The sequence below is a fragment of the Tupaia chinensis genome, unplaced genomic scaffold (assembly GCF_000334495.1).
Source record: "Tupaia chinensis unplaced genomic scaffold, TupChi_1.0 Scaffold141538_1, whole genome shotgun sequence".
NCBI classification, from domain to species: domain Eukaryota; kingdom Metazoa; phylum Chordata; class Mammalia; order Scandentia; family Tupaiidae; genus Tupaia; species Tupaia belangeri.
The window spans coordinates 442,180-465,940 of NW_006201399.1; the positions used below are offsets into that span (position 1 = coordinate 442,180).

General features: G+C 47.0%; 1 protein-coding gene across 4 annotated transcripts in view; it reads right to left on the minus strand.

Annotated features, from left to right (window-relative positions):
* GRHL2 (grainyhead like transcription factor 2) overlaps window positions 1-23,761 on the minus strand; it is a 174,686-nt gene that overhangs the window by 13,646 nt on the left and 137,279 nt on the right. For 3 of the 4 annotated variants that reach the window (XM_027766238.1, XM_027766239.1, XM_027766236.1), the window contains exons 12-14: window positions 20,383-20,414; window positions 8,585-8,676; window positions 3,638-3,723 (exon numbers count right to left, since the gene is read on the minus strand). In XM_027766238.1, coding sequence (XP_027622039.1) covers window positions 3,638-3,723; window positions 8,585-8,676; window positions 20,383-20,414 — 210 coding nt within the window. The remainder of the gene's footprint in view (window positions 1-3,637; window positions 3,724-8,584; window positions 8,677-20,382; window positions 20,415-23,761) is intronic. The other variant, XM_027766237.1, reaches the window with a different exon arrangement.

A 23,761-nucleotide genomic window follows, 5' to 3' on the forward strand; every position in this document is an offset into this window, starting at 1 on the left:
AGCTGGACTCCCACATGGCTGACCACAGTTTGAGTCCCAGACCTGGCAGATTGCTTTCTCACTTTCTCTCTTTCTTTCTCTCTCTCGTGAGTGCTTGTGCCCTATAGCTAATTAAAATAATAATAATAATAATATCATGAAAAAAAATAGACCCATGAACTTTTGAAGATACTTGTATATTATCAATATATGTATATAAATACCAATATAAATATATACATGTGGGAATATGATATATCCTCTTTTTTTTTTTTGAGAAGTTTTTTTCTATAGGGTGCATGTGCTCACCAGACAGAGAGAGAGAGACAGAGAGACAGAAAGCAAGAAATCACCCCCGAGGGGATGGCCACGCTGTAATCCCTTTTCCATTTTCCACTTCGAGATCTTGGGCACACACACACACGCACCCGGTGTGTTTAAGCCACCGGGTCTGGGACTCGAACTGTGGTCGACTACATGGAGATCCAGCAACATAGCCATTACGCTAACTGCTGGTCCCTGGAAATATAATATATTCTACCCTATGTACTTATTTGATATATTCACTGTGTGTATAATAATATGTAAGTGTGCACCGGTGAGTATCAGTATGAGCAAACATCATACCCTAGTGAGGTCCTAGTCGCCAGAGAACCCATACCCAAATAAACTTAGGGTACAACTGCAGGGAGTCAGACCCAGTGTTCTTCAAATTCTACCGTCTCACTTCACGGTGTGCTCAAGTCTCACTTGAACAGAGCCTGCTGTCCTTAAAGGCCACCTCTGCAAACAGGAGCTGCGGTGTCCCTTTGTAGAGCAGAGCGGCCGCGTCACCTGAGGATCCTGACACAGTTTCTCGTCCCTGCTTTCCCATGGCAAACTGGGGAAGCAAGGAGACGGCCTGTACTGGGGCTTCTTCCTCCCACACTCAAGGAAGAGGAAACCAGAATAGCTCTGGGGAACCTGGCCCCACAGTGGCTACGGGGCACTACCCGTCTCTCTCCCCCAGCTCCCCGGCTAACGGAAACAAGACCATCCCTAAAAGAGATTATGTGCCACCAGCCGCCATGGGGCAGTGCAGGCAGGATGGCTGAGGGGCCGCTGGGGTGGGAGTGGAGGAGACATTTAGTCCACAGTGGCGCAGCGAGACCCATCTGCAGAACACTCGCAGAACTGGCCAGGTGTCACGGAAGGGAAAGAACAATCCCCGAGGAAAATGACAGGATTCTAGTATAACAAATCAGTTTAGAATGGGCTCCTGTCAGAGGTCCTCACACCTCGCTCTCTCAGAATACCCTAAGGAGCTCGTTAAAACCAGAGCTGCTTGTCCCCCACGCTTACCTTCCCACCCACTCCACCGCAAGTTCAACAGAATCAGAATCTCCAGGACTGAAGTCTGAGAACACACATTTGCAACAACCGCTTCGGTAATTTTCTTGTTCTCCACTGTCCTAAGTCAGTCAGGTTCAGGAATATTGTCGTAATGGCCAGACTGGTATGAAACTGTCCAAAGATGCCCAGGGAGGTGTGGGAATCTCATGGGCTTTAGTCATTACTCTTTCTTTTGGTAGTTTTAGGGACTTAACATTTTTTTTAATTGCTGAAGAGCACATGCACTCACCAGAAAGAAGGAGAGAGAGTGTGTGAGAAAAAGAGAACGTACCCCCAAAGGGGCCTGGTCATCCTGCAGTTTCCTTTCCTCCATTCCTCCTTCCCATCAGGGTTCGGGCAAGCAGGCACATAGGCCCAGAGTGTCCTTCAAGCTAGCAGGGCTAGGACTTGAACTGCAGTTGGCCATGTGGGAGCTGACTCCTAATCCAGGACACTCAACCACTGTGCTACGGGGCTGGCCCCACGGTCATTTTAAAAATCTTGGTCCATCTGAGGAGATATAGACCATATCTTTTGTGAAATTAATTTGTTTTTGTTTTTCCTTTATGTAATGTAGATTCAGTAACCACAAACTCCATTTTAATCAAGTCATGTATTGGACCGCATAGCAATATGTAATGACTTTTCCAATGACCCAAGAGAAAAGAAAAGATAACCAAGCTGCCCCGCATAAGCGTTTCTTAGAGAATGGTCCTTCCTGACCTATTCAAAATTACCTGAGTCTTGTTAACAATGTGACCCCAGAGATATTCTGATCCATTTAAAACAGAATTTCTAATAAACAACGAATATTTATATTATATATATGTATATAGACACGCAATTCACCATTTAACCATGTTCAAGGGTCTAATTCAGTGGTATTTTTGATACACTCAAAATATTGTATGACCATCACCTCTATTAAATTCTGGAACGTTTTCATCACTCCAAGGGCATCCATGAAGCAGTCATTCCACATCCTGCCCCTGCTCCAGACAACCACTCTCCTGTCTCTGTGAGCTTGCCTAATCGAGACATCGGTAAATTGAACGACATCATATGCAACCTTTTGTGTCTGACTTGGCGATTCTCCTCTTTGGGATACAAAGGATTCTTCAACACGTTCAAGGAAAGGGTGTATTATGAAAAACTATGCATGGATTTCAAAAACGTGTGTGCCCAAATAAACCTGTACTTTAATTCCACTTCGCTGTGAATTTGCCGAAGTCCTTTCATATACCCAGGAGACCGATGGTCGAACAAAAACTTGTCCACTCAACAGTAGCGCTACCCATAGTGGCCAAAAAGTGGGAAAAGAATCTAATGCACATCAGCTGATAAATGAAAACCAGAATGTGCTCTATCCAAACAGTGAAATATTACTCGGCTGTAAAAAAGAATAAAATATTGATCTATGCTACAACATGGATCAACCTCAAAGACAAATTTGTTAAATGAAAGAAAGAAATCACCCTGTAACATATAACCCCACTCACAGGAACCAGCCTACATTTTAACTTTTGACCCCACAACCCACGATGCAGTTCCAGTGTAGCAGTCTTCCAAATCAACCAACAATTTGGACTGTGTCCCTGGCGGCCCTGATGTCTCCATCACTAAAAAAATCGAGATCTTCTACAACTTGGTCATACGGGGAAGCAATAACGGTGTGGGTGGAGTTGGAAATCATACTAAAAGGCAAGTGATATTCGAGTCATATTCAAGCGGATAATGAATGAATATCAGTAAAATATTAGGTCGACTAAAATGTCACGACTTCCCGATGGCCTAGTAACTTTTCCTGAAAAACCCAGGGGGTAATGCTAGACTAGACGGGGGTGGGGAGGGAAGGATCGTACCTCGAATCACTATAATTCTACAACAGATTCTTTTCCTTGACTAAGAGGTTGTATTTCTATTTTGAATGACGCTGTCACAGTTAGTACGACACTTCTTAACTGGGCTTTCTTCCGCATATATTTGGAAGTTAAACATTCTGATTTGGTTTCATGCAGAGACTAATGAAAACTCGGGAACCTTCGTCCTAGCATCTCTGAGATTAGCCTTCACCTGACAGGGAACTGGCAGGTTTCCAAGGTCTCTCTCTCCTTAAGATGCTAATCAGCCCCGGCCGTCTGGGGATCAATGTCTCCACACAGCTCGGCTTTTCTTTTTTCTTTATAAAGCTCATTCGGGGGCCATCTTGGTGGCTTTTAATAAATGGGTTCCCACTCAGGCGAACACAGGCGGGTTTCCTGGAGGCTGGAAGGGGTCCCTGGCTTACCGCTTCCATGAGCCCCTTCACCGTGGGAGACTTCAGCATGAGGGCGTCGAACACGTCGTCGGTCTCCTTCCTCACGTACAGGAGCACTGCAAGGGAACGGCGGGAAGAGGGCCGCGTGACTGGGGGCCACCCAGGGGCAGCTCCTAGTCACACAGGTGTCGCAGGCCAGCAGCATCACTTGGCGAGCCTCTAACCTGGCCCAGGTGACCCCTGACTGGTGACTGACGCACCTATGTAGACAACCTGTGGCAGGTGCAGTTAAGGAGAGAGGTGACAGGGAAACGCAGCAACCGAGTAGCACCACGGGCCGTGAGAGGCTCTGACACGTAGATCCCCGTGTGCGTTTCACGGGGAGGATGCGTGACCTCTTGGTGACATCTCTGTGTGACCTCTTCCCTCTATGGATGAGTTCATTCATGTGACAAGTATTACTGAGTACCCACCGGGCACCTGGGCTGTGGATGCCAGTGAGGTAGTCTCAGTGCCTGCCCTTAAGGAGTTCGGGGTCCACTCGGAGGCAGGCGTTCCTCAGCAAGCTGACGGCTACGCCCAGCGCTCCCAGAGGTGCCAAGCGAAAGGCCTGAGAAGTGGCTAACTATGGCCTAACCCTGCCTGGTGGGGGTGGGGGACCCTGGGAAGGTTACCTTGAAGGAGCTATCTGAGTTGTAGGGGGGTCATATGAGCATGGCTGCAGGCAACTGAGGGGTGGGAGGGGCAGGCAGAAAGAGGCAGCAGAGAGAGCACGTGCCAGGCGGACACCCAGCGTGCGCCCAGCCCAGGAGGGAGGTGGCACCGGCAGAGGTGAGGGAGGGTCTTGGCTTGAGCCAGTGCAGCCCCTGCAGGGGTCCTGACTTTCCAACCTCTCCAAGCCTGGATCTCCTTGAAGCAGGGACAGGAAGAGCTGCCTGGGAGGGTGGCTGTGAGGGCACGTGAAGAAATCCGGCACAGTCCTGGCATTCAGCGGGCACCCAGTCCTCAACCAGGGGAGGCTGGCATGGAGCAACCGTGGTCCTAGTGCCCTCGTGGAAGCACAAAGTGGCGTTTCTATTCATTTCTCTGTAAAGCAGCTCTCTGCGTGTCAGAAGCCATGAGAGATGGCAGGAACCCCAGGTGATCATTAGAGACAGTGGCTCAGCTTTGAGGCTGTGGCTTCCCCGGTTTCCACGCCCCCAGTCAAGCCACATCAGAGCGGCTGCACCCCTGCCTGCTCCTATGCTGCCTGGGCCCCTCCCTGCAGCAGCCGCACTGCAGCTCAGCTCCCAGAACAAACTCAGGTGCAGCCCTCGGCCCGGAGAGCGGACTGCCCTTTCTGGCTCCCTCCTCTCAGCGCTGTGAGGTCTTATTCTTCCTTCGGGAGGAGGGGAGCATGTCAAGCCTGAAACCTCATGCACCTGCACCAAAAAGACGCATCACAGGTCTGGGAAGGGCAAAGGGAAGACGCGAGAATGTAAGTTCACTATTGAAATTGATGTGCACAGCAATACCCTTGATTTGGCTGCCAGGTACTGCACGTGTACTTTGAAAGACCGTATGTGTGCCATAGGGAGCAGCAATGATTAGTATACATAAGAAGGCAGAGATTTTTTTTTTAAATGGTGGTTCCCTGATCCCAACACAGTCGGATACCACTTGAGCTATAGCCACCATCCACCAGAAGAACAAAGTTTGTGCTAGAAAATGAAATCGGCTCGAACACAACTCCCACCCCTGCTGTTCCCCACCCTAATCCCAAAGGACATCATTAAAGCTGCTGCTTTGGCAAAGGCCAAGTCTACACGGTGCACATGAGTTCTGCCTGTTTTTCTTTTTTGTAGCCAGTGGCTGTCCAGCCGGAGTAGGCCAAAAACAAAAACAGGAACAGAAAAAGAACGAGAAAGAAAAAACATAAATTTTGCACGTTTTTCTCTTTACTAAATATGAAAATTAAGTATCAATTAAATACACAGATTGAATGGGCACATTGCAAATGTAGTTCTTTGAAAGGGCTATTTTGCAGCCGCCATTTCAGCCAAGGGTGGCCTAACAGAGGACTCAATGCTAGTGATACAAGGAAGAAAAGTGAGAAGGCCAGGAGCCCACCAACGGTGTGGTGGCTGAGGCAGCTAGATCCCCCACGGCAGACTATGCAGTCCAAGTCCTGGACCTCACGGCCCGAAAAACATGCCGGGCACATGCACGTGAGAGCAGAAAATTCTGAAAGAAGAATGGAGAAGGGGTTTTGGTATGGCCAACCCCTCTGGGGAATTTTCTCACATCCCCTCTGTCTCTGTCTCTCTCCATGAGGGCACATGGCCCACAGCACTTACAGAAAAAAAAAAAAAAAATTAGGTCCAAGTCCTGGACCTCACGGCCCGAAAAACATGCCGGGCACATGCACGTGAGAGCAGAAAATTCTGAAAGAAGAATGGAGAAGGGGTTTTGGTATGGCCAACCCCTCTGGGGAATTTTCTCACATCCCCTCTGTCTCTGTCTCTCTCCATGAGGGCACATGGCCCACAGCACTTACAGAAAAAAAAAAAAAAAATTAGCAAATAGCAGCACTTAAAAAAAAAAAAAAAAAGAATTAGCACATAGGATCTCAGTTTTCCAGATAAGGAAAATTAAAGTCGGGGGAAATATCCCTGGCGGCTCTTCCAGGTAACATTCTGTATTCCTGCAGCCCTCAACAGCGACAAAAGGTAATTTCCAGTAGGCTGACCCTAAGGATATCCTCCACCATATCCTTTTCAAATGAATGCTGCTCCCACTGACTGTCTTCTAAAATCACTGTCTTGGAAATGCTATGGCCCCCACTCTTGCTTCAGGGGTGGCTGGAAAGTGTTAAAGGGACACCGTGTGACACTGATGGCACTGGCAGTGGCAGGAGCTCCACACAGGCAGCACCCAGTCCCTCCGTTCTCCAGTCGGGCTTGCTGACAGCCACACTCAGGCGTGCTGGGCTCACAGGGCTCCCCTACAGCTTGCCCCGGGGGTCAGCTTCCATGAGCTCTGTCTGGCGGAGGGACCGTCGCAATCACTGCCAACAGCAGCAAGGACAGCCATCGCGCATCCTGGGCATTGTGCAGCCAAGGGCAGACAGCCCACGGGGCAGTCCCCACGCCACCCCAACAGAGCCGCCCTGACAAGTGGCTGCAAAGGCAAAACCACCAAGAGCAACAGAAGGGTGGCCATTGTGATTATTCTCTCTTGGGGACTTACGACAAATAAACAAAAAGGACCGCCGCTGACCCTGATGCTCTGTGCTTACCAAAGGCCAGCTGAGCGCCAGCTCCCAACAAGGGGCTCGGAGCCTCTGCTCTCCTCATCCTAGAACAGGCCTCTCAGGAGGAGGTTCTCTCGCTTCCTGGTAGGTGGCAGTGCCCTTGTGAGTCTCTGGGACTCAGCTGTTGCGAAGCTATCCCTTTATTTTAATCATGGCCCATTACCATCTCTAATGGTAAAATTCTGGGGTTGACGTCACAATCTTAAAATCATCTGTAAAGCGGAGACGTGCGGACAAGCCACCTGGCGCTAAGTATGTGAGAATCGCAGCTACTTTGGCCGTGTGAGGCTCGATGTCCGTGTGAGGCTCGATGTCCGTGGTAACTCTGCCCTAACCCTGAAGGACACGGTAGAAAAGGCCTCCAGGAATGGAGGCGAGGACGGATGCGAACAGCTGGTGGCGCGCCTGTGAAGTCAATCCACCTTTTAGCGGTTTATACGTCGCTAATGTAACATTCATGCATTAACCCTCTTTCCATTCTGAAACGCTAATGACTTATTCACGACGATGATAAATGAGCTCAGCTAGGTACAGACCTAATTACAGTGAACAGTTTCAATAGTGAACAGCGAGCGCTCAGCACAGACTAGGCATGAGTCAAGCATCTTCCTCCTATTAACGCGTCAGTCCTCATGGCGACCCTGTGGGGTGGATAGTCTCCTCATTGCATTTTTTTAAAAAGCTTCCCTTCTTTCTTTCACAAGTGAAAGATACAGAGAAAGACAGCACCCGATAGTCTCGACACTGCGATTCGGCCCCAGATCACAGCACGGGCAGGCTCAGCGTGTTTAGGGAGGCCTCTGAACACACCCCTGGCACCCGCCTTGGGGGTCGGCCTCACAGAGCACCGCGCAGCAGCTGCGCCACCATCCGGCTCCATCCCATCCTGCCCGGTTTACAGATGTCAGCTCTGGGTGGGCAGAAGGGTGGAGAACCTCTCCAGGGGCAGAGAGGCCTAAGTGCTGGGGCAGGCCACAGAGGGCGTGCTCTTGATCATTATGCAAAACCCTTTGTAATACATAGGGAAAAAATGCTGTAGTAACCCCCGACTCCAGCCTGTGCGGACGATGGGCATATTTGACACAGCGAGGCGGGTCACTACCAGCACAGAGCTGTGTGAGTCTCGCGTCCCTGGGAGCCTCAGTGTCGGCTGCAGCAGGAGATGGGAAACGGCCACTCCCCAGGCTGTCCTCTTACTCTGGGAAGGACAGAGGCACCGGGCAGGTCACTGGCACACCGAGCTTTGTTTCTACCCTCTTGGTGCAGTGGGATGAGATCTTTGACTGAGAGAAAGCGAGGGGTCGCGACGCCACGGAAAATGAAGGTTCCCTTACTTGTGTGACAGGGACCACTTGCACCTATTGATTCTCATGGAGTGTGATCACCACGCACAGCAAGAGTTTCTTTTTAACCTGGCAGCTCATTTCTGGATGAGTCTGTACGTTCCCTGCAATGCTCCCAATGCAAAGGAAAGAACCAGCGCCCAGGAAGAACAAATATTTGCTTCAGAGGCTTGAAAGGACAGAGTTTAAAGCAAAGGAGGAGGCTGGGAATGTCCTGTCTGAATACAGAACCGCTAGGCGAGGCACAGCGGCCTGGGTGGAACGTCCCCCATCCCCACACTGGGGGACCGGGGGGCTGGGGACACACACACAAAGCCAGTGCAAGCCTGACTCAAGAGATACCTCGCTTCATCCCTTCTTCTTTCATCTGCTTCGAAGGTGCTGGACCAAATTCCTCTTCCATGGGCCTGAACATCCGTTTAACGAGGACACTGCTGAGAGGAAAGATGAGCAGGAGCCGTTAGGGCAGGCGGGTGTCAAAACACAAGTTCACGTGCCAGTCCCTGCCCGGCTCCCCACAACTAGGTCCACCTTCTCCTCGCCCTCGCAGGACCCAAATCATTCCCATCTGTGGCAGAAGACCCACACCTTATCTTTAGGGTACAGACCTAAGGCATACTCCCCATAGCCGAATATGGGCCCACAGGGTGAGATTTCTGGGGTTTCCCGCTCCACCCCTCACCTAGCCCCTCTTGCTGCTCAGAAGATCAGGGCTGGGGGTGGAGGAGGATAAGTGATGTCTGCTGGGTCTCTGGGACACACTCCCCCACCCTCCCCTTCCCTCCTGCCAACTGAGGGGTGTCCTGGCCCCTCTTACAGACAGGCCGTCCAGATTTCCTGCTTCCCACTTCCATCTGGTGGAGCAGATGAGACTGCAGGTTTCCTTAAGAAACCCAAACTTTCCTTTTCCCCAGGAGGGGGTTCCAAGCCCCCTTCCTAGGAGCCCGGGACACTGAGGGGCTGCATGCCCCCAAATTGGCCAGTTCTAATGGTTTGGCACTTCTTCCTAGTCCTGGTTCATCCAGGGCAGTCGAAGGAAAGGAAGGACGATTAGAGAGGAACAGATATGGAGGAACAGAAGCCACTGATGCCAAGAAAATGTTCCAATGAAATTAGATTGTTCTTCCAGTCCTGAAGGAGTAGGTGCAGTTCGGAGAAGTTTTTATTCTTTTTGGGGATTCCTGGGACCAAGCACAGGCCATGCTAGACAATGCAATATAGCCCAGGCGTAAAGACAGGAACTCTGGGCCCAGACCACCTTGGTTTAAATTCCTGCCTGACAGTTTACTAGCCACAGGAGCTTAGGCGAGTTTCTACGCCTCGCTGGGCTTCAGTCTCCTCATCTTTAAGGAGGCTGTGAGAGAATCCGATGGATTCCCATAAAGAAAGCACTCACACGGTTCCCTGTACCTGCAGGCACCACTGAAGTGTTAAGTGAAGAAGCTGATGATGAAAACAAGTTGGAGAGGACTGAGGAAGAGAGTTACGGAGATGAGTAAGACTCAGTGTGAAAGAGGCTAGAGTTTCCGTTTACGATCAGAGAGCGAATAGTCCGAAGTACCACTTTGATCCAACTTAAGGACCAGTGTTAGCAGAGCTCCCGGCATGGAAGGCAGACATTCAATCAATTCCCAGCTTCACAAGGTAATGCAAAGCCCTGCAAGTCCCCGCTGACATTGTCATCATTATGGAGTAATCTATCAATTCCCAAGTCAAGTGATGGGAAGAACTGAAGACAGTCTGAAAATATTCCTGTTACTTCTACTAGTTTACATTGCTAGATCAATAATGCTTTAATTTATCTTCTCATACTCTAGTTGGTCTAAAAAGCACATCTAGCAACCAAAGTCCTTCCAGGTAATACAAAGTCCATTTTGTTTCCTTGATCACTTAGATCTCCTAAGCACCCTCAAAGCCAGACAGGGCAAGAACCAATCTCAGCCTTCTCTCATTAATGCGCCTAATAGAGGCGAAGCCTGTGCTTGGACAAGCTGCTTTTGAGGCAGCAACCTCATGATAAAGTTACTCAATAAATCCGAGGTGATGATGAGTAAGGGTACAAGAAATGGCATTAAGAATAGGCATTCTCGGGGCTGGCAGGTGGTGTGGTGACTACGGATGCTGGACTCCCACATGGCTAACAGCAGTTCAAGTCCCGGACCCAGTGGCTTGCTTTCTCACTTTCCCTCTCTCACTCTGTCCCTCACTGGTCAAATTAAAATAAATAAATAAATAAATAAATAAGGTTGAATAAAATAATTCTTAAAAAAAAAGAATAGGCATTCTCTTATTTTATTCCCTAGTAAGTCAACTTATGAAAACAATTAGAGGGAAAATCTAAAAGTGAAGTTCCAGTGGAAGATGATAGTAACTTCTTAGGGCACTGTTCCTTTGCCTGCCCCTCACTATCTTGTCATAGAAGCAGGTCATGTTACTCTGTCATGTCTGGGGACTGGCGTGATCATAGATAGCTTCAAGACTAGAAGATTCAAAAAATCCAAGCCCACAGTAGTCAGTGGCCAATAGGTTAATAACGAGTAAATAGTCTGAAATGTCACCAGGCACTCTCACGCTGTGTAAGGGTTTTTAAGTTAGTGAATTGCTTTTTTTTGACCAAGCAAGATTTATTTATAATTTTCCAGTTCTGTTGACTTTTGATAGCACTCCATTCTGAGCCATGTCCAACTTTACCATTAAAATAACATCTTGGATAAAGCCCATGTCTCTCGGGAGTTCAAAAATGCCTTTTCACACTTTCAGATCTATTACACTCAGTGGGAGTTAATAAGTTTGTGTGGCTTGAATTCAACTGTTTCTTTTATTTTCAAAGCAAGACAAGAATACAAGGACAGATAAAACTGTCCCATTTGACTGCTGAACAGAGCACAAATTTCAGGTATCCCGATGCCTAATTCAATTACATTGCATTAAAGCACGAAAGAACTGGAGAATGAGGAAAAGGTGCTTTCTCTAACACCAGTCTCCATCCACTGGCACAGCGCAGTTGCTACGTAGAATGGCTCTATATCCCTATCAGCTCATGCCTTTCAGAGTCAGGCTCAGGGAAACCAAGCCCCCGTGGTATAAGCAATGTGTTGTTAAGTTTCATCAGAAACGCATCGGGCCGATGTTAGGTCTGACGCATGCGTCTCCAGCCACACCTCAGAAAGGCGATGCTGCATCCTGCCTGCAAGGCTGAACAGCCCTGGGCTTTGGGTGCTCGGGGAGGAAGTGCCAGAAATAAATAAATAAGTGCGAAAGGGGGTTGCAGGCACCATGCAAACATGGTTTGTCTATTTCAGGACTCTGCTATGGCCAGTGCATACTAAGGGCCGAGAATGCCCTAAGTACATGGAGGTCCCTCCACTCTGTTAGCCTCAGAAAAGAGGTCTTCTTACATTCACGTCCTCACAGATGGACTCTGCACATTATAGAGTAGCAACTGAATTCCTTTATCTTCAACAGATTACTCTTCGAGGAAGTCACCCAAAATGATTTTAATCAATGTTTGGGGAGTTTATAGAATTCACCTAATGGCATCATTTTTTTAAAACAAAGTGGCCACTACACATAGATTTAGTCACTATTACTGCACTTAAACGCTCAAGTGCAATAGACTTCTCAGCAAAAATGATATAAAACAGTAAAGAACTGCCAACCTAGAATTTTATATCTAGCAAAAATATCCTGTAAACAAACAAGAAACAAAAATCAGAGGGTGGGACCACCAGACGGCATTAATGGTTATGTCGCTGGACTCCCACATAGTAAACCACGGTTTGAGTCTCAGACCCAGTGACTTGAAACTCACACCAGGTGCATGTGCATGTGTGCCCAAAATCCCGAGAGGAGAATGAAAAAGAGGGGATTGCAGTATGGCCATCTCCTTGAGGGGATTATTTGTCATTTTCTGTCTCTTTGTCTCTCTTTGTCTTTCTGGTGAGCTCACGCTCCCTATAGCAAAAATCTCTCTTAAACACACACACACACACACACAAACAGAATTCTTTGTCAGAAGTTCCACAATATAAGAAATATTAAAGAGTTCTCAGGCAATAGGAAAGAATGCTAAGGAGAAATAAAGAAAGAAATGAAGAGCAACAGAAAGGGTAAAGATAGCTTATGTGTATAAAAGTTTTAAGTCTTAGGTTTAAATCTCTTAATTTGTAAAATCGCAAATCTCTTAATTTGCTTAAGATATAAGCAAAAATAAATGGTGCTAATGTAAGAAACTAGTAAAAGTCTGTAACTCTGGAGGGTGATAAAATTGGCTTCCACCTCCTCACATATATTTTTAAATCTCCTTTGCACATCTGATGCCAAGGTAAACATTACTGGGCGAATTTTAAACGCAATATCTAAAAGTAAAAGATAAAAATGTATCAATTAAAAGGAGGGGGCTTCTTAGAACTGCCTATGAATCTACAATGATCTCATAATTAAACGTTTAATTTAAGAGTCCAGCCGGTGGCATAATGGTTAAGATGCTAGACTCCCACATGGCCAACCACATTTTGAGTCTTGGACCCAGTGGCTGGAAAACCACTCCAGACACGTATGAGTGCCCAAAGTCCCAAAAGGAAACAGGAAGAGAAGGGATTGTGGCATGGCCATCCCCCTAGGCAGTGATTCCTCACTTTCTCTCTCTCTCTTTCTTGCTATAGCTCTCTAGCGAGCACACCCATCCTATGGCAAAAATCTTAAAAAAAAAATTTTTTTTTTAAATAAATGGGCAGAGACATTGTAGCAATAACTTATGTAATCACTTTTCTTTCTAATATTATGAGACTCAGTATTTGTGTTTGGGAATAAAATTTCCAAGGAAATTTTGGGAATTTTACATATACGGATTTACAAAGTGGTGTATCTCCACTTCGACCGTAGTGAGGAATTGCTCTAATAAACAAGGTAAGATCATGTAAAAAGTAGCATTAGTGATGAGAAAGAAAAAACCTGGCATCAAAGATGAATGATGAAAAATGTATAAGACTTTCATAAATTATGACTGATTATTTCTAAAATATGTAAGATGCCATTTTTTAAGTGTATATTTAATTACAGTAAGAAAGCAAGTATCGGTACAACATTCTCTTCTGCTCACATCTATAAAAGTTTACCTATTTGAGTCGGCCCCAAGGCTTTACTTTATGTTTTAATCTTCTTGGGAAACTGCCCTCCTTTTAATCACTTTATGATCACGTATGTGATAAAACAGCACATAAAATCCTACATTTCATCATTTGCTTGGCATCCTTAAGGACCTTGTCAAAGAAAAGCAGTTGATTATCTGGAAAATCACTGCTTTAAGAGAAATAGTGCCGAATTCTGGAAGAACTTTACTGTCTAACCCTGTAATGACTGCCGTGAACACAGGGTGATGGCTTTTTAGGTTAACGTTATGTTGATTAAATGCACTCACTGTTGACTGGTGACTAATCTCTAACTTCCCTAGAGGGCACTGAATTTAAAGGAAATGTTTTCTTTCACAGACGAGGAGCGTGCAGAAGTGTCCCTTTCTCAGCAACACTGTGCTAAAGTCATAGTTTGGTCTGGGCAGCATCTATGAGTCCTCTTTCCTGCAGAGAGGCAGGGCCCTCTGCTGGAGACACTCAGTCTAATGAGTAATGTCACTTCTCCCTTCTCCCATGAGTGAGTAGACTCTGGGCTGATGTGCAACCAACTCAGAAGTGGTTTGCCCAAGAGACTGGCAGGTAGTGTGGTGGTTAAGCTGCTGGACTCTCACATAGCCAACGACAGTTCAAGTTCTGTACCTGGTGACTTGCTTTTTTACTTTCCCTTTCTTTCTCTCTGTCAAATTTAAAAAAATAAATACATAAAATAATTGTAAAAAAAAAAATAAAGAAGTGGCTTGTCCACATTTGTCTTCTTTTGACTTTTGCCTTTGAAGAGATTATAGGAGGGGCCTCCACAGGTCATAGTGGTGTGCTTTTGAGGAGAGGCAAGGGGAGAAGAGAAATCCCTGTTGAGGATTCCTGTGGGTCCCAAGTGGTATCCCATGGCAATGGCAGCTTCCATTGTCCTCCAAGCACAAGGATGCCCAACCTCACCAAGAGCCTGGCCCCAAACACAGAGCAGATGCAGGAGCTGCTGGACCTGCTGCAGGCTGAGGAACACAGAAAACGGGTCACGGCAAGAGGGGTTTCCTGGAAACCAGAGGCCAAATGTAGATGGGGACTAGAGCCAGAAACATAACGAAGGAGGGTTTCTCAGCAAGTATGATATCTGCATCTCAACCTGTATATTATTTCAGGAAATTTAAAGCCCTCCCCTCTCCTCCTATAAGAACCATTCATGAATCCTAGGTTAAGAGTTCATGCTCTAGGGAACCAGCAGTTGGCGTAATGGCTATGTCGCTGGACTCCCACGTAGTCGACCGCGGTTCACGTCCCAGACCTGGTGGCTTAAAACTCACCCCGGGCATGTGTGCGTGCGTGCCCAAGATCCCGAGAAGAGAATGGAGGAGAAGGGATTGTGCCGTAACCACCACCCCCTGGGGGGTGATTTCTCGCTTTCTGTCTCTATGTCTCTGTCTGTCTGGCGAGTGCACGCGCCCTATAGCGAAAATCTCTCCAAAAATTAAAAAAAAAAAAAAAGAGTTCATGCTCTACAAAAACAATTCTTTTGGTTTGGTTTGCTCTTTCTTTTTCAATTCCATCACCCCTGTCCCATTCCATAATTAAATATAATTTACTCAAGGCCTAAAAAGCAACCTTAACAATAATGATAACTATGTTTTTTAAATTGTGTTGGGATATATTAAATACCGATGCTTATAATAATGTAAGTAGATGGGTATTATTATTCTACTACTTTTAGACAAGGAAACCGAGATTTCACAAGATTGCTATTTGGGGGCTAGTGGGCTGCATGGAGGTTAAGGTGGTGGATCACACATGGCCAACTATACCATTTGAGTCCCAGACCTGGTGACTTGAAAAATCACACTGGACATGTGTGTGTGCCCAAAATCCCTAGACAAGACTGGAGAGAGTTGTGGCATAGCCATTCCCCTGTCTCTCTCTGGCAAGCACATGTGCCCTATAATAAAAAAACTAAGACAGTTAAAGAAAAATGTTAAAGTTAAGAAGTGGTAAGATCAAAGCCAGATCTGACTCAAGGCGGACGGGCTCTTTGGCAGAGGTCCTCAACATGGCTCAGCACATTAGACTCACCTGGGAGCTTCTGTAACTTTTCTATTTTTAATATAACTTTAAAATAAATTGCTATAGGCCATAGGCACTCACCAGAGAGATGAAGAGACAAACTGAGAAAGCATTCTCCAAACAGAAGGCCACACAGAAATCCCTCTTCCTCCATTCTCTTTGGACCCTGGGCATGCACGTATACATGCCCAGCGTGATTTTCATGCCTCTGAGTCTGGGACTTGAACCATGCAGTCAGCCATGTGGGAATCAGCTACCTAAACCATTATGCCACTAACTGGTCCCTCGCCTGGGGACTTTGTTTTTTTTTTTTTTTTGGAGAGGTTTTTGTTATAGGGCATGTGTGCTCGCCGGACAGACAGAGAGAGACAGAGAGACAGAAAGCAAGAAATCACCCCCCGGGGGGATGGTCACGTCGCAATCCCTTCTCCTCCATTCTCCTCTCGGGATCTTGGGCACGCACGCACATGCACCTGGTGTGAGTTTAAGCCACCGGGTCTGGGACTCGAACCGCGGTCAACTACTTGGGAGTCCAGCGACATAGCCATTATGCTAACTGCTGGTCCCTCGCCTGGGGACTTTTAAGAAGTCACTGTGCCTAAATTGTACCCACACCAACTAAATCAAAACCTCAGGGAGCAGAACCCACACATGAATATTTGTAACTTCCCACATGACTCTCATGTGCAGCCAGAGACCTGTTGCTGAGAAGCGTCGTCCAAAAGCTGCGTACCTACCCTCACCTCCTCTACCTACAACACCGATAACGGAGAGCAGTCAGCACCTCGCATATTTGGGAGTTGCCAGGAGAGGGCTCTGGTTATGTGCTCTACCCCAACCTGACTGCCGTGTGAGGAAGGTGAGGGAGGCTCTGAAACACTCGCTGGGTTGCTGTCATTCTAATGTAAAAGCCTTGGCCAGGAGCAGTGCTGATGAAGGCTGTGCACATGCCAGTGAGGCCAGCCTCCTTGGGGCAAGGCGAATGCATACAGAGGCCTCAGACTGATCCCGTCTGCCTGGTACACTCATCTGGGCTGGTCCCAATCTGCTTCCCACACTCTGAAGGATGAACCAAAGGTGTGCCTTTATCAAGGCCAGAAAGCTATTCTAATACGGGCCTATTGATGCCTCCTTTGCGGCCAAAGTTTAAGAAGTATGAGGATTAGGCACTTGGGCATGATGGCTAAAGGTAAGTGAGCTAGACCCAGGATCAAGTCCTGCTTTATCACTTACCAGGTGTGCGACTTTGACTAAGTTTCCTAATCTATTGAAGCCTCAGTTTCCTCACTACTAAACAGAAGTAATGGGAGGGACCAGCAGATGGCATAATGGCTACATCACCGGACTCCGATGTAGTCTGCGATTCGAGTCCTGGACCCAAGAGCTTAAATTCATGCTGGGCGCGTGTGCATGGTGCCCAAGATCCCAAGAGGAGAATGGAGGAAAAGGGACTGTGGTGTGGCCATCTCCCTTGGGGGGGAGGGGGGTGATTTCTCGCTTTCTGTCTCTGTCTCTTTCTGTCTTTCTGGTGAGCTCACGCATCCTACAGCAAAAACCTCTCCAGAAAAATGAAGGGAAATTGGAGAGAATTCAATGAGGTAACATATAAAAAGCACTTAGTACAGTGCCCAGCCAAGGCATCCACTGGAGGTGAATACGGTTTTTACGTATAACTGTGGCCAACACCTACCATGTATTAACACTGAGGTGCACAGGCTGCCCATGGTTCTCCAACTCTAGAACACGTGGAAGAGTAAGAGACCAGGCCTCAGGACTCAGGACTAGGTGCTGCCACAGGCAAAGGGAAGCCAAGCCCGTGGAGTTGCAAGTACGTCAATGGCCGTACAAATGTGGTCGGATTGCACAGGACAGTCGGGATGAGGCAGATTTACCACCGAAGCCCGCGTATGAAGGAGCACTCACACTCTCGGGCACTTCTCACTCATTGTACCACATTCTCCCAGGAGAACAATAGACCGTTAGTACTAGACTGACTCTCAGGAATCATCGTTTACAGAATCCTCCACGTAAAATTGAGGAAACTGAAGCCCATAGTCAAGCAGCTGGCCTGGGCATCACTTAGGAGAGCAGCAGCCCAGGACCGAACTTGGGCTTCCTGGGCTCAGGTCAACACGTTTCTCGTGGTTCCAGTGTCCTTTATAAGACAGGGGAATAAGAGGCGTCTGTGACCTGGGGGATAAAGTGGCTGGATCTCACATGGCTGATCAAGTGTAAGTCCCAGACCTGGTGGCTTTTAAAAACATAGCAGGTGTGTGTGCATGCCCAAACTCCTGAAAGGAGGGACAGCTGGAGGAGAAGGGATTGCAGCATGACCATCTTCCACAGAGGGCACTTTCTCTCTCTTCCTCTCGCTGTCTTTCTCTGACAAGTGCACACACTCTCTGACATTTTTTTTTTTAATGTGAATAACTAATTAGCATTGAGAATACTGAAACCAATAGATGGCATAATGGTTACATCATGGACTCCCACATAGTAGACTGTGGTTCGAGTTCCAGACCTAGCAGCTTAAAACTCACGCCAGACACGTGTGCATGCGTGCCCAAAATCCCGAGAGGAGAATGGAGAAGAAGGGACGGTGGCATGGCCATCCCCCCGGGTGGTGATTTCTTGCTTTCTGTCTCTCCATCTCTCTCTGCTCTCTCTGGTGAGCACACGTGCCCTATAGCAAATCTCTCTCTCTCAAAAAAAATAGAGAATACTAAACATTTCTGTTTATTCTAACCACTGGACAACATAAAAAGAACAACCTTATTAGGTACTTAGAAAATTTAGAACTCAAGATTTTATAGATCAAGTCCAAGACAAGATTTTGCCCACAACCATCTGGGGAAATCCTTTGACTCCTTTGAGGGTCTCTATTCCTTGAAATAGAGTAGCAGACACTTTCTGTAAAAGGCTGGACAGTAAAGTTTCTGGTTTTGTAGACCATGTGGTCTCTGTTTTAAGTACTCAACTCTGCTATCACAGACCAAAGTAGCTGCAGACAACACACAGAGGAAGTAACATGGCCGTACTCCAGTTAGCACTTGATTTATGGACTCTTGGATTTCAGATACTTTCACATTATGCAATATTGCTCTTCTTTTGAATTTTTCTCAACTGCTAGAAAATAGCAAAACCATTCTTCGTTGGCGACTACAGGGAAATGGTGGTGAGTGGGATTTGAGTCTCAGGTCAGTTAGCCAACTTCTGCTCCAGGAATGAGCTCGGCAAGATCTGCTCCACTACTTTGCACAACATGAAATGTCTTACAAGTAAATATATGAATTACATAAGAATAGAGACGCCTTAGTTTAATTGTTGTTTGAAAACAAAACAAAACACTAGAGATTCTAGTTACATTCTGTGTAAACCAAACCAAGAACATAAAGAAGATTTTGGAAAAGGTCGTTCTAGGTGACAGTTAGAGGAAAAATAGCATTCTAGTTTATAAGAAAAAAATTATCTCAGTAGGATCTGCAACTCATGTGGTTCAGAACAAGTTACTCTGGGACACAATTACTGGGAGACTTTTAACAGATTTAGCAATATTTCCTGGAAGAAAATAAGCTGTTGAGAGAAACTATAATCTCCTTAGAACAGTTGCAGGGAGGAAAGGGGTGTTCAGATGACGAAGGATGAGTCCTAGCCAATGAGCAAAAGTAGAGCCACTGAATAGAAATAAAAAGAAGGAAGACATCAGCTCAATAGACACAATAACTTTGTAAGAGCCAGACTTGTCCAATGGTGTGACGAACTAGTGTGCCCAGAGCAAGCTCTCCATCCCTGGGAGTTCAGATAGAAGCTGGTCAACCATCTGTCAAGGATGGGGAATGGATGTCACCTTTGCCTATGAAAAAAGGTCAGGTAAATGACCTTGCAGGTTCCTTCTTGGCTCTAAAATTCTGAATCTGTAAAAGGATTAATGGATAGCAGGCCCTTTGAACATTTGGTAACCCCTAAAAATCTGAAGGACCACATTTGTAGGGAGGAGTCAGATCTGAGCAACATAATAATGACCTTTAAAGACGAGTGGAGGAGATAAGGTCCTTTTGCTGAGGTTGAAAGGCTAGCGAAAGCTCTAACGACATGATCCACTTTTCCTTGCACAGCATGGCGGCGTAAATCAAAGGAAGCTCTGTGTCAGCCAGAGGAGGCCTGGGTAGGCTTGTTTAGAACCACAAGACGCTCTACAGTTACAATCGATGATAAAAAACACCTGGCTTCACCTTCCACTTCTCTGTGGTGATCTTCATCAGAGATGCTGGGTCCGCCCAGTCCCCACTTTTCTCTGCTTGTGTGTCTGTTTTTTCCAAAATCCACCATTGCTCCCACTTGGGTTCCCATCCCTCACCTCACAGGCCTAAGCACACATTCACACATTCAAGTGGGTGTGCTTCGTATGAAAAGATGGAGAACATCTCCCCTTGCTGTTACGTAGAGACTCGACATGGAAGGCACTGGGAAGCTTGTGTCCCCTCTCATCTATAATCAGAGAGGACAGTGAGAAGTTTCTCAGCCTTCCCAAGTCCCATTCAAACCAGCCTCACCACTACTTGCCAGACTCACTTCCCAGAGTGAAGGTTTCAAGAGGGGTGTGGTAGAGCAGGCTGTCTCCTTGGGTCTTTCTCAAGCTCACTTGGATTTGGTGTTGGACCCAAACAATGGGTAGAAGGAGCTGTCAGGAAGGCTTCCGCAACTGGATTATAGGTGAAAGGATGGGACGGAAGAGATAGGTAGGAAAATGAGTGGATTATTCAAAAGCAGGTCATGGAAGGCAAAAGGGGAAAAGAGAAGCTTGGAAAGAGAAAGGTACTCCCTCAGTCCTCTCTTGGACAGTCCCCAGAATCCAGGCTTCCTCAACTCTGAGTCCTGTGCTGACAGGGAGGTCCCACTTCCTGCCCACTGATGTGAACTGATTTTGGGTGTCTATGAAAGAAACAAATGTCTTACCCTTCTCGTTCATCATCCGTGTTGTAATACACCTGTGGAACGAAACAATAGGCTTACTGTAGGTCAGAGACAAGAATGGAAACATTATGTGATGCACAGACTTTCCTAAGGCATCGACTGTCTCTTAAAAAGACAAAAGATATACCTGTTTAATGACGCTGTGTATGCGTGTGTGTGCGCGCTTCTATGGAGATGTTAACTTAACCTCTTCACATCTCCCTGACAGCTCTCTGCAAAATTGGTGGGTGACTCAAAGAGGAAGGCAGCCTTCACTAATTCTTAGATTTTAATGAAATAAAATTGGAAATCTGATTATTTCTAGCTAAAGTCAATAGGATCAGATGACTTATGGACATACACCAAATCCTGTCTGACATTAAGGAAATATTTTGGCAGACTCTAAAATTCCTGGTTTAGAAAGGCTCTGACTCGCAGAGTGGCTATGAGAGCAGGGATTGTGAGTAATTCAGCCCATCTGATCCATAGGCAAGATGGCACCAGATACTGTGTTACTGGGGAGGAGATGGCAATGGGGACCCATGGGGGGACAACAGTAAGTCCAGGCTTCTGTTTACTCCCCGCAGGGGCCTGGATTACCTTGGCAACCCACGGCTGTACAAGTCAATGGTCTTTGGGCTGGGAAAGGCCATTTAGCTCTGAAAAGATGTTCCTGGGCAGAAGGAAGAGCTCTAATGATCACAGGCTTGAGACAAACTTCTGTGGGTAGTCAGCACTGCTGCAGGCTAAATCAGAGCTAATGAAATTGTGAGCATCCTTATGATTCTATGGCTCTATGGGAGAAATCAAGAAGGATTCGTGACGTGTATTCACCCTCCTGACCCAATTTGTTTTTCACAGAAAAAGGCCCCAATCAGGTCTTTATACCAAGACCTACCCCCAGCCTGAATCATGGGCACCCATGCACAACCAGCGTGCTCAGGGAGGTTCCAGGATGCAAACACGGGACCCTCCCATGTGCGTCAACCTTGCAGAGCACTGAATTACTGTTGCACCACCCAGCAGGCCCCTTTACTCAATTATAGATACAAAGTTAACTGGAGGGAACAGATGGTGGTGCAGCGATAATGATGACCCACATCAGAAGGTTCTGGGTTTGTGTCTGGATATCTTCCCGAGTACACCGGGTGTGTGCATATGCTCATGATCCCGACTTGTTGAGACTGGAAGTGGATCTTGGTTGAAGACTGTCTTAAGAGGGCCTTTCTCTCTTTCTCATTCATGGAATAAATGAACTTAAAAACAAGAAAAGGTAGTAGGCCTTTTGTGAGTGAGCTTTATTGTATGCTCTGGAACCCTTTGCATTTGGGTAAAGAACAATACCTGAGTTAGTATCAAACACTTCCACATCAACTTCAAACGTAACCTGGGATCCTAGTACATTGGGTCGCTGTCCCTGCTTCAGTCTGGTAGAGAAACAGCGGTGCCTGGTCTGCCCTCCCTGCAAACTTTCTCAAAGTCTTCTGGCAGCTCCTGGGATGCTGCCAAACCTGGACCTCATTGCATAACGAAACTGGTTACCTGGAACTCTCTGGACACGAGTCATTCTAGTCATTAGCTCAGATTACTAGAGAACGTCATCCCCTTAAAAAAGATTTCTTATGGCTCTTGTTTTACTGTATATTTTGCTTCTTCTTAAACGGAAAACAATGAAGGTCAAGTTGGTTTCCCCCCACCCATGTTTCAGTGTGGCGTCCAGAGCATCTTGTGTGAACTAGAAATGGGACTGTCCAGGCACAGGCATGCGGAGTAGCCCACATCAGCCAGGGCACTTGTCCCTGTTTCCAGCAATACGACTAGGTTGTTTTGAAAATGTCCCTGGTGGGGGCTTGTGTTCTCCTGGTTTCTTTGATGGTAACATGATGAGTCTCCCCTGCCTGACTCCCCAGCAGGGCAACAGACAGCTCTCTGCAAAGTTGGTGGTGACTCAAAGACAGAAGGTAGCCTTCACTTTCACGTTTTCCTTCCCTCCTGAGGGACGTCTACTTCACTCTCTGATCTCTGTCCATTCCTTGTCAGATCTCCTCCTCTCACATAACCCAACCAGTTGGGGCCACTTCATTTTTTAAAAATTGCTAGAGTGTGCATGCACACCCCAGAGAGAGGCAGAGAACGAGAGGTGGAGAAATCAGCCCCCTCCCCCAGGAGAGACAGCCACACCGAGATCCCTGCTCCTCTATTCTCCCCTGAGTTCCAACCTCCCGGGTCTGGAACTCAAATCATGCAGTCAGCCATGTGGGATTTAGCTGGCTTAACCACCACACCACCAGCTGGCCCACAGTAGCTTATTTTCAAAGCATATGTTTCAAACTTTAGAATGCATAGAAAACATCCGGTGAACACCACAAATGCAAATTCCTAGAACCCAGTTCAGAGGCTTTATTTCAAAGACCTGAAATGGAACTTAAGAGATTCATATCAAGAACTCCTGTGATTTAGGAGAACATAGTGTATAAAACACAATCTGAGGGAACCAGCAGTTAGCGTAATGGCTATGTCGCTGGATTCCCACGTAATCGACCGCGGTTCGCGTACCGGACCCGGTGGCTTAAAACTCACGCCGGGCGCGTGTGCGTGCGTGCCCAAGATCCCGAGAGGAGAATGGAGGAGAAGGGCATAAGGGGCTTTAATAGGAGGCGAGTGAGATTGATGGTCTCCGCAGTGCCTGCCCATTGGATTCCTTTCCTTCTATTAGTTTTTCATAGTCGTGTAGAGGACATTCGGGGCTGGCTTGACACAGCAGTAACGTGCTGCTCAAGTGATGCTGAATGCACAGGGAAGATGACACGTTAGAATCCCCAGTCAACCTGTACGTGCCAGGTGCGTGTGCCCGTGACCCTGTCCATCTAGGGATGCTGGGAGCAGATATTGCAGCCTGAGACCCTGTAGAAGATGCTTCTCTTCCTCTCTCTTTCTCATGAAAGAATTAAGGAAAAAAATAAATAAATAAGGACTGGCTCCACGGTCTAGTGGAGCCAGATCTCACATGGCTGACCATGTGGTTTGAATCCCAGCCTTGGCAAATTGAATGCCTGTCTCCCCCCCCACCCCCCACACCGCCAAATCCAAACAGGATGGAGAAATGGAGGAGAAGGGATTATGGCATGACAATACCCCATCGGAGGGGGCTTTCTTCCTCTCCCTCCCAATCTCTCTGTTTTTCTCTGGCTAGCATATTTACCTTTTGGAAAGTAAAAAAATAACTCCTCTTCCCCCAATAATAATAATAATAATAATAATTTTCCAGCCCACATATGAGTCAATGTGACAAGGGTGTAGTGGGGGCAGAGAAGGGCATGCAGGCTGACAGTGAAAATGCCTACTCCTCTGCCCTGCCCTGCCATTGGGTGGGTGGGAACTG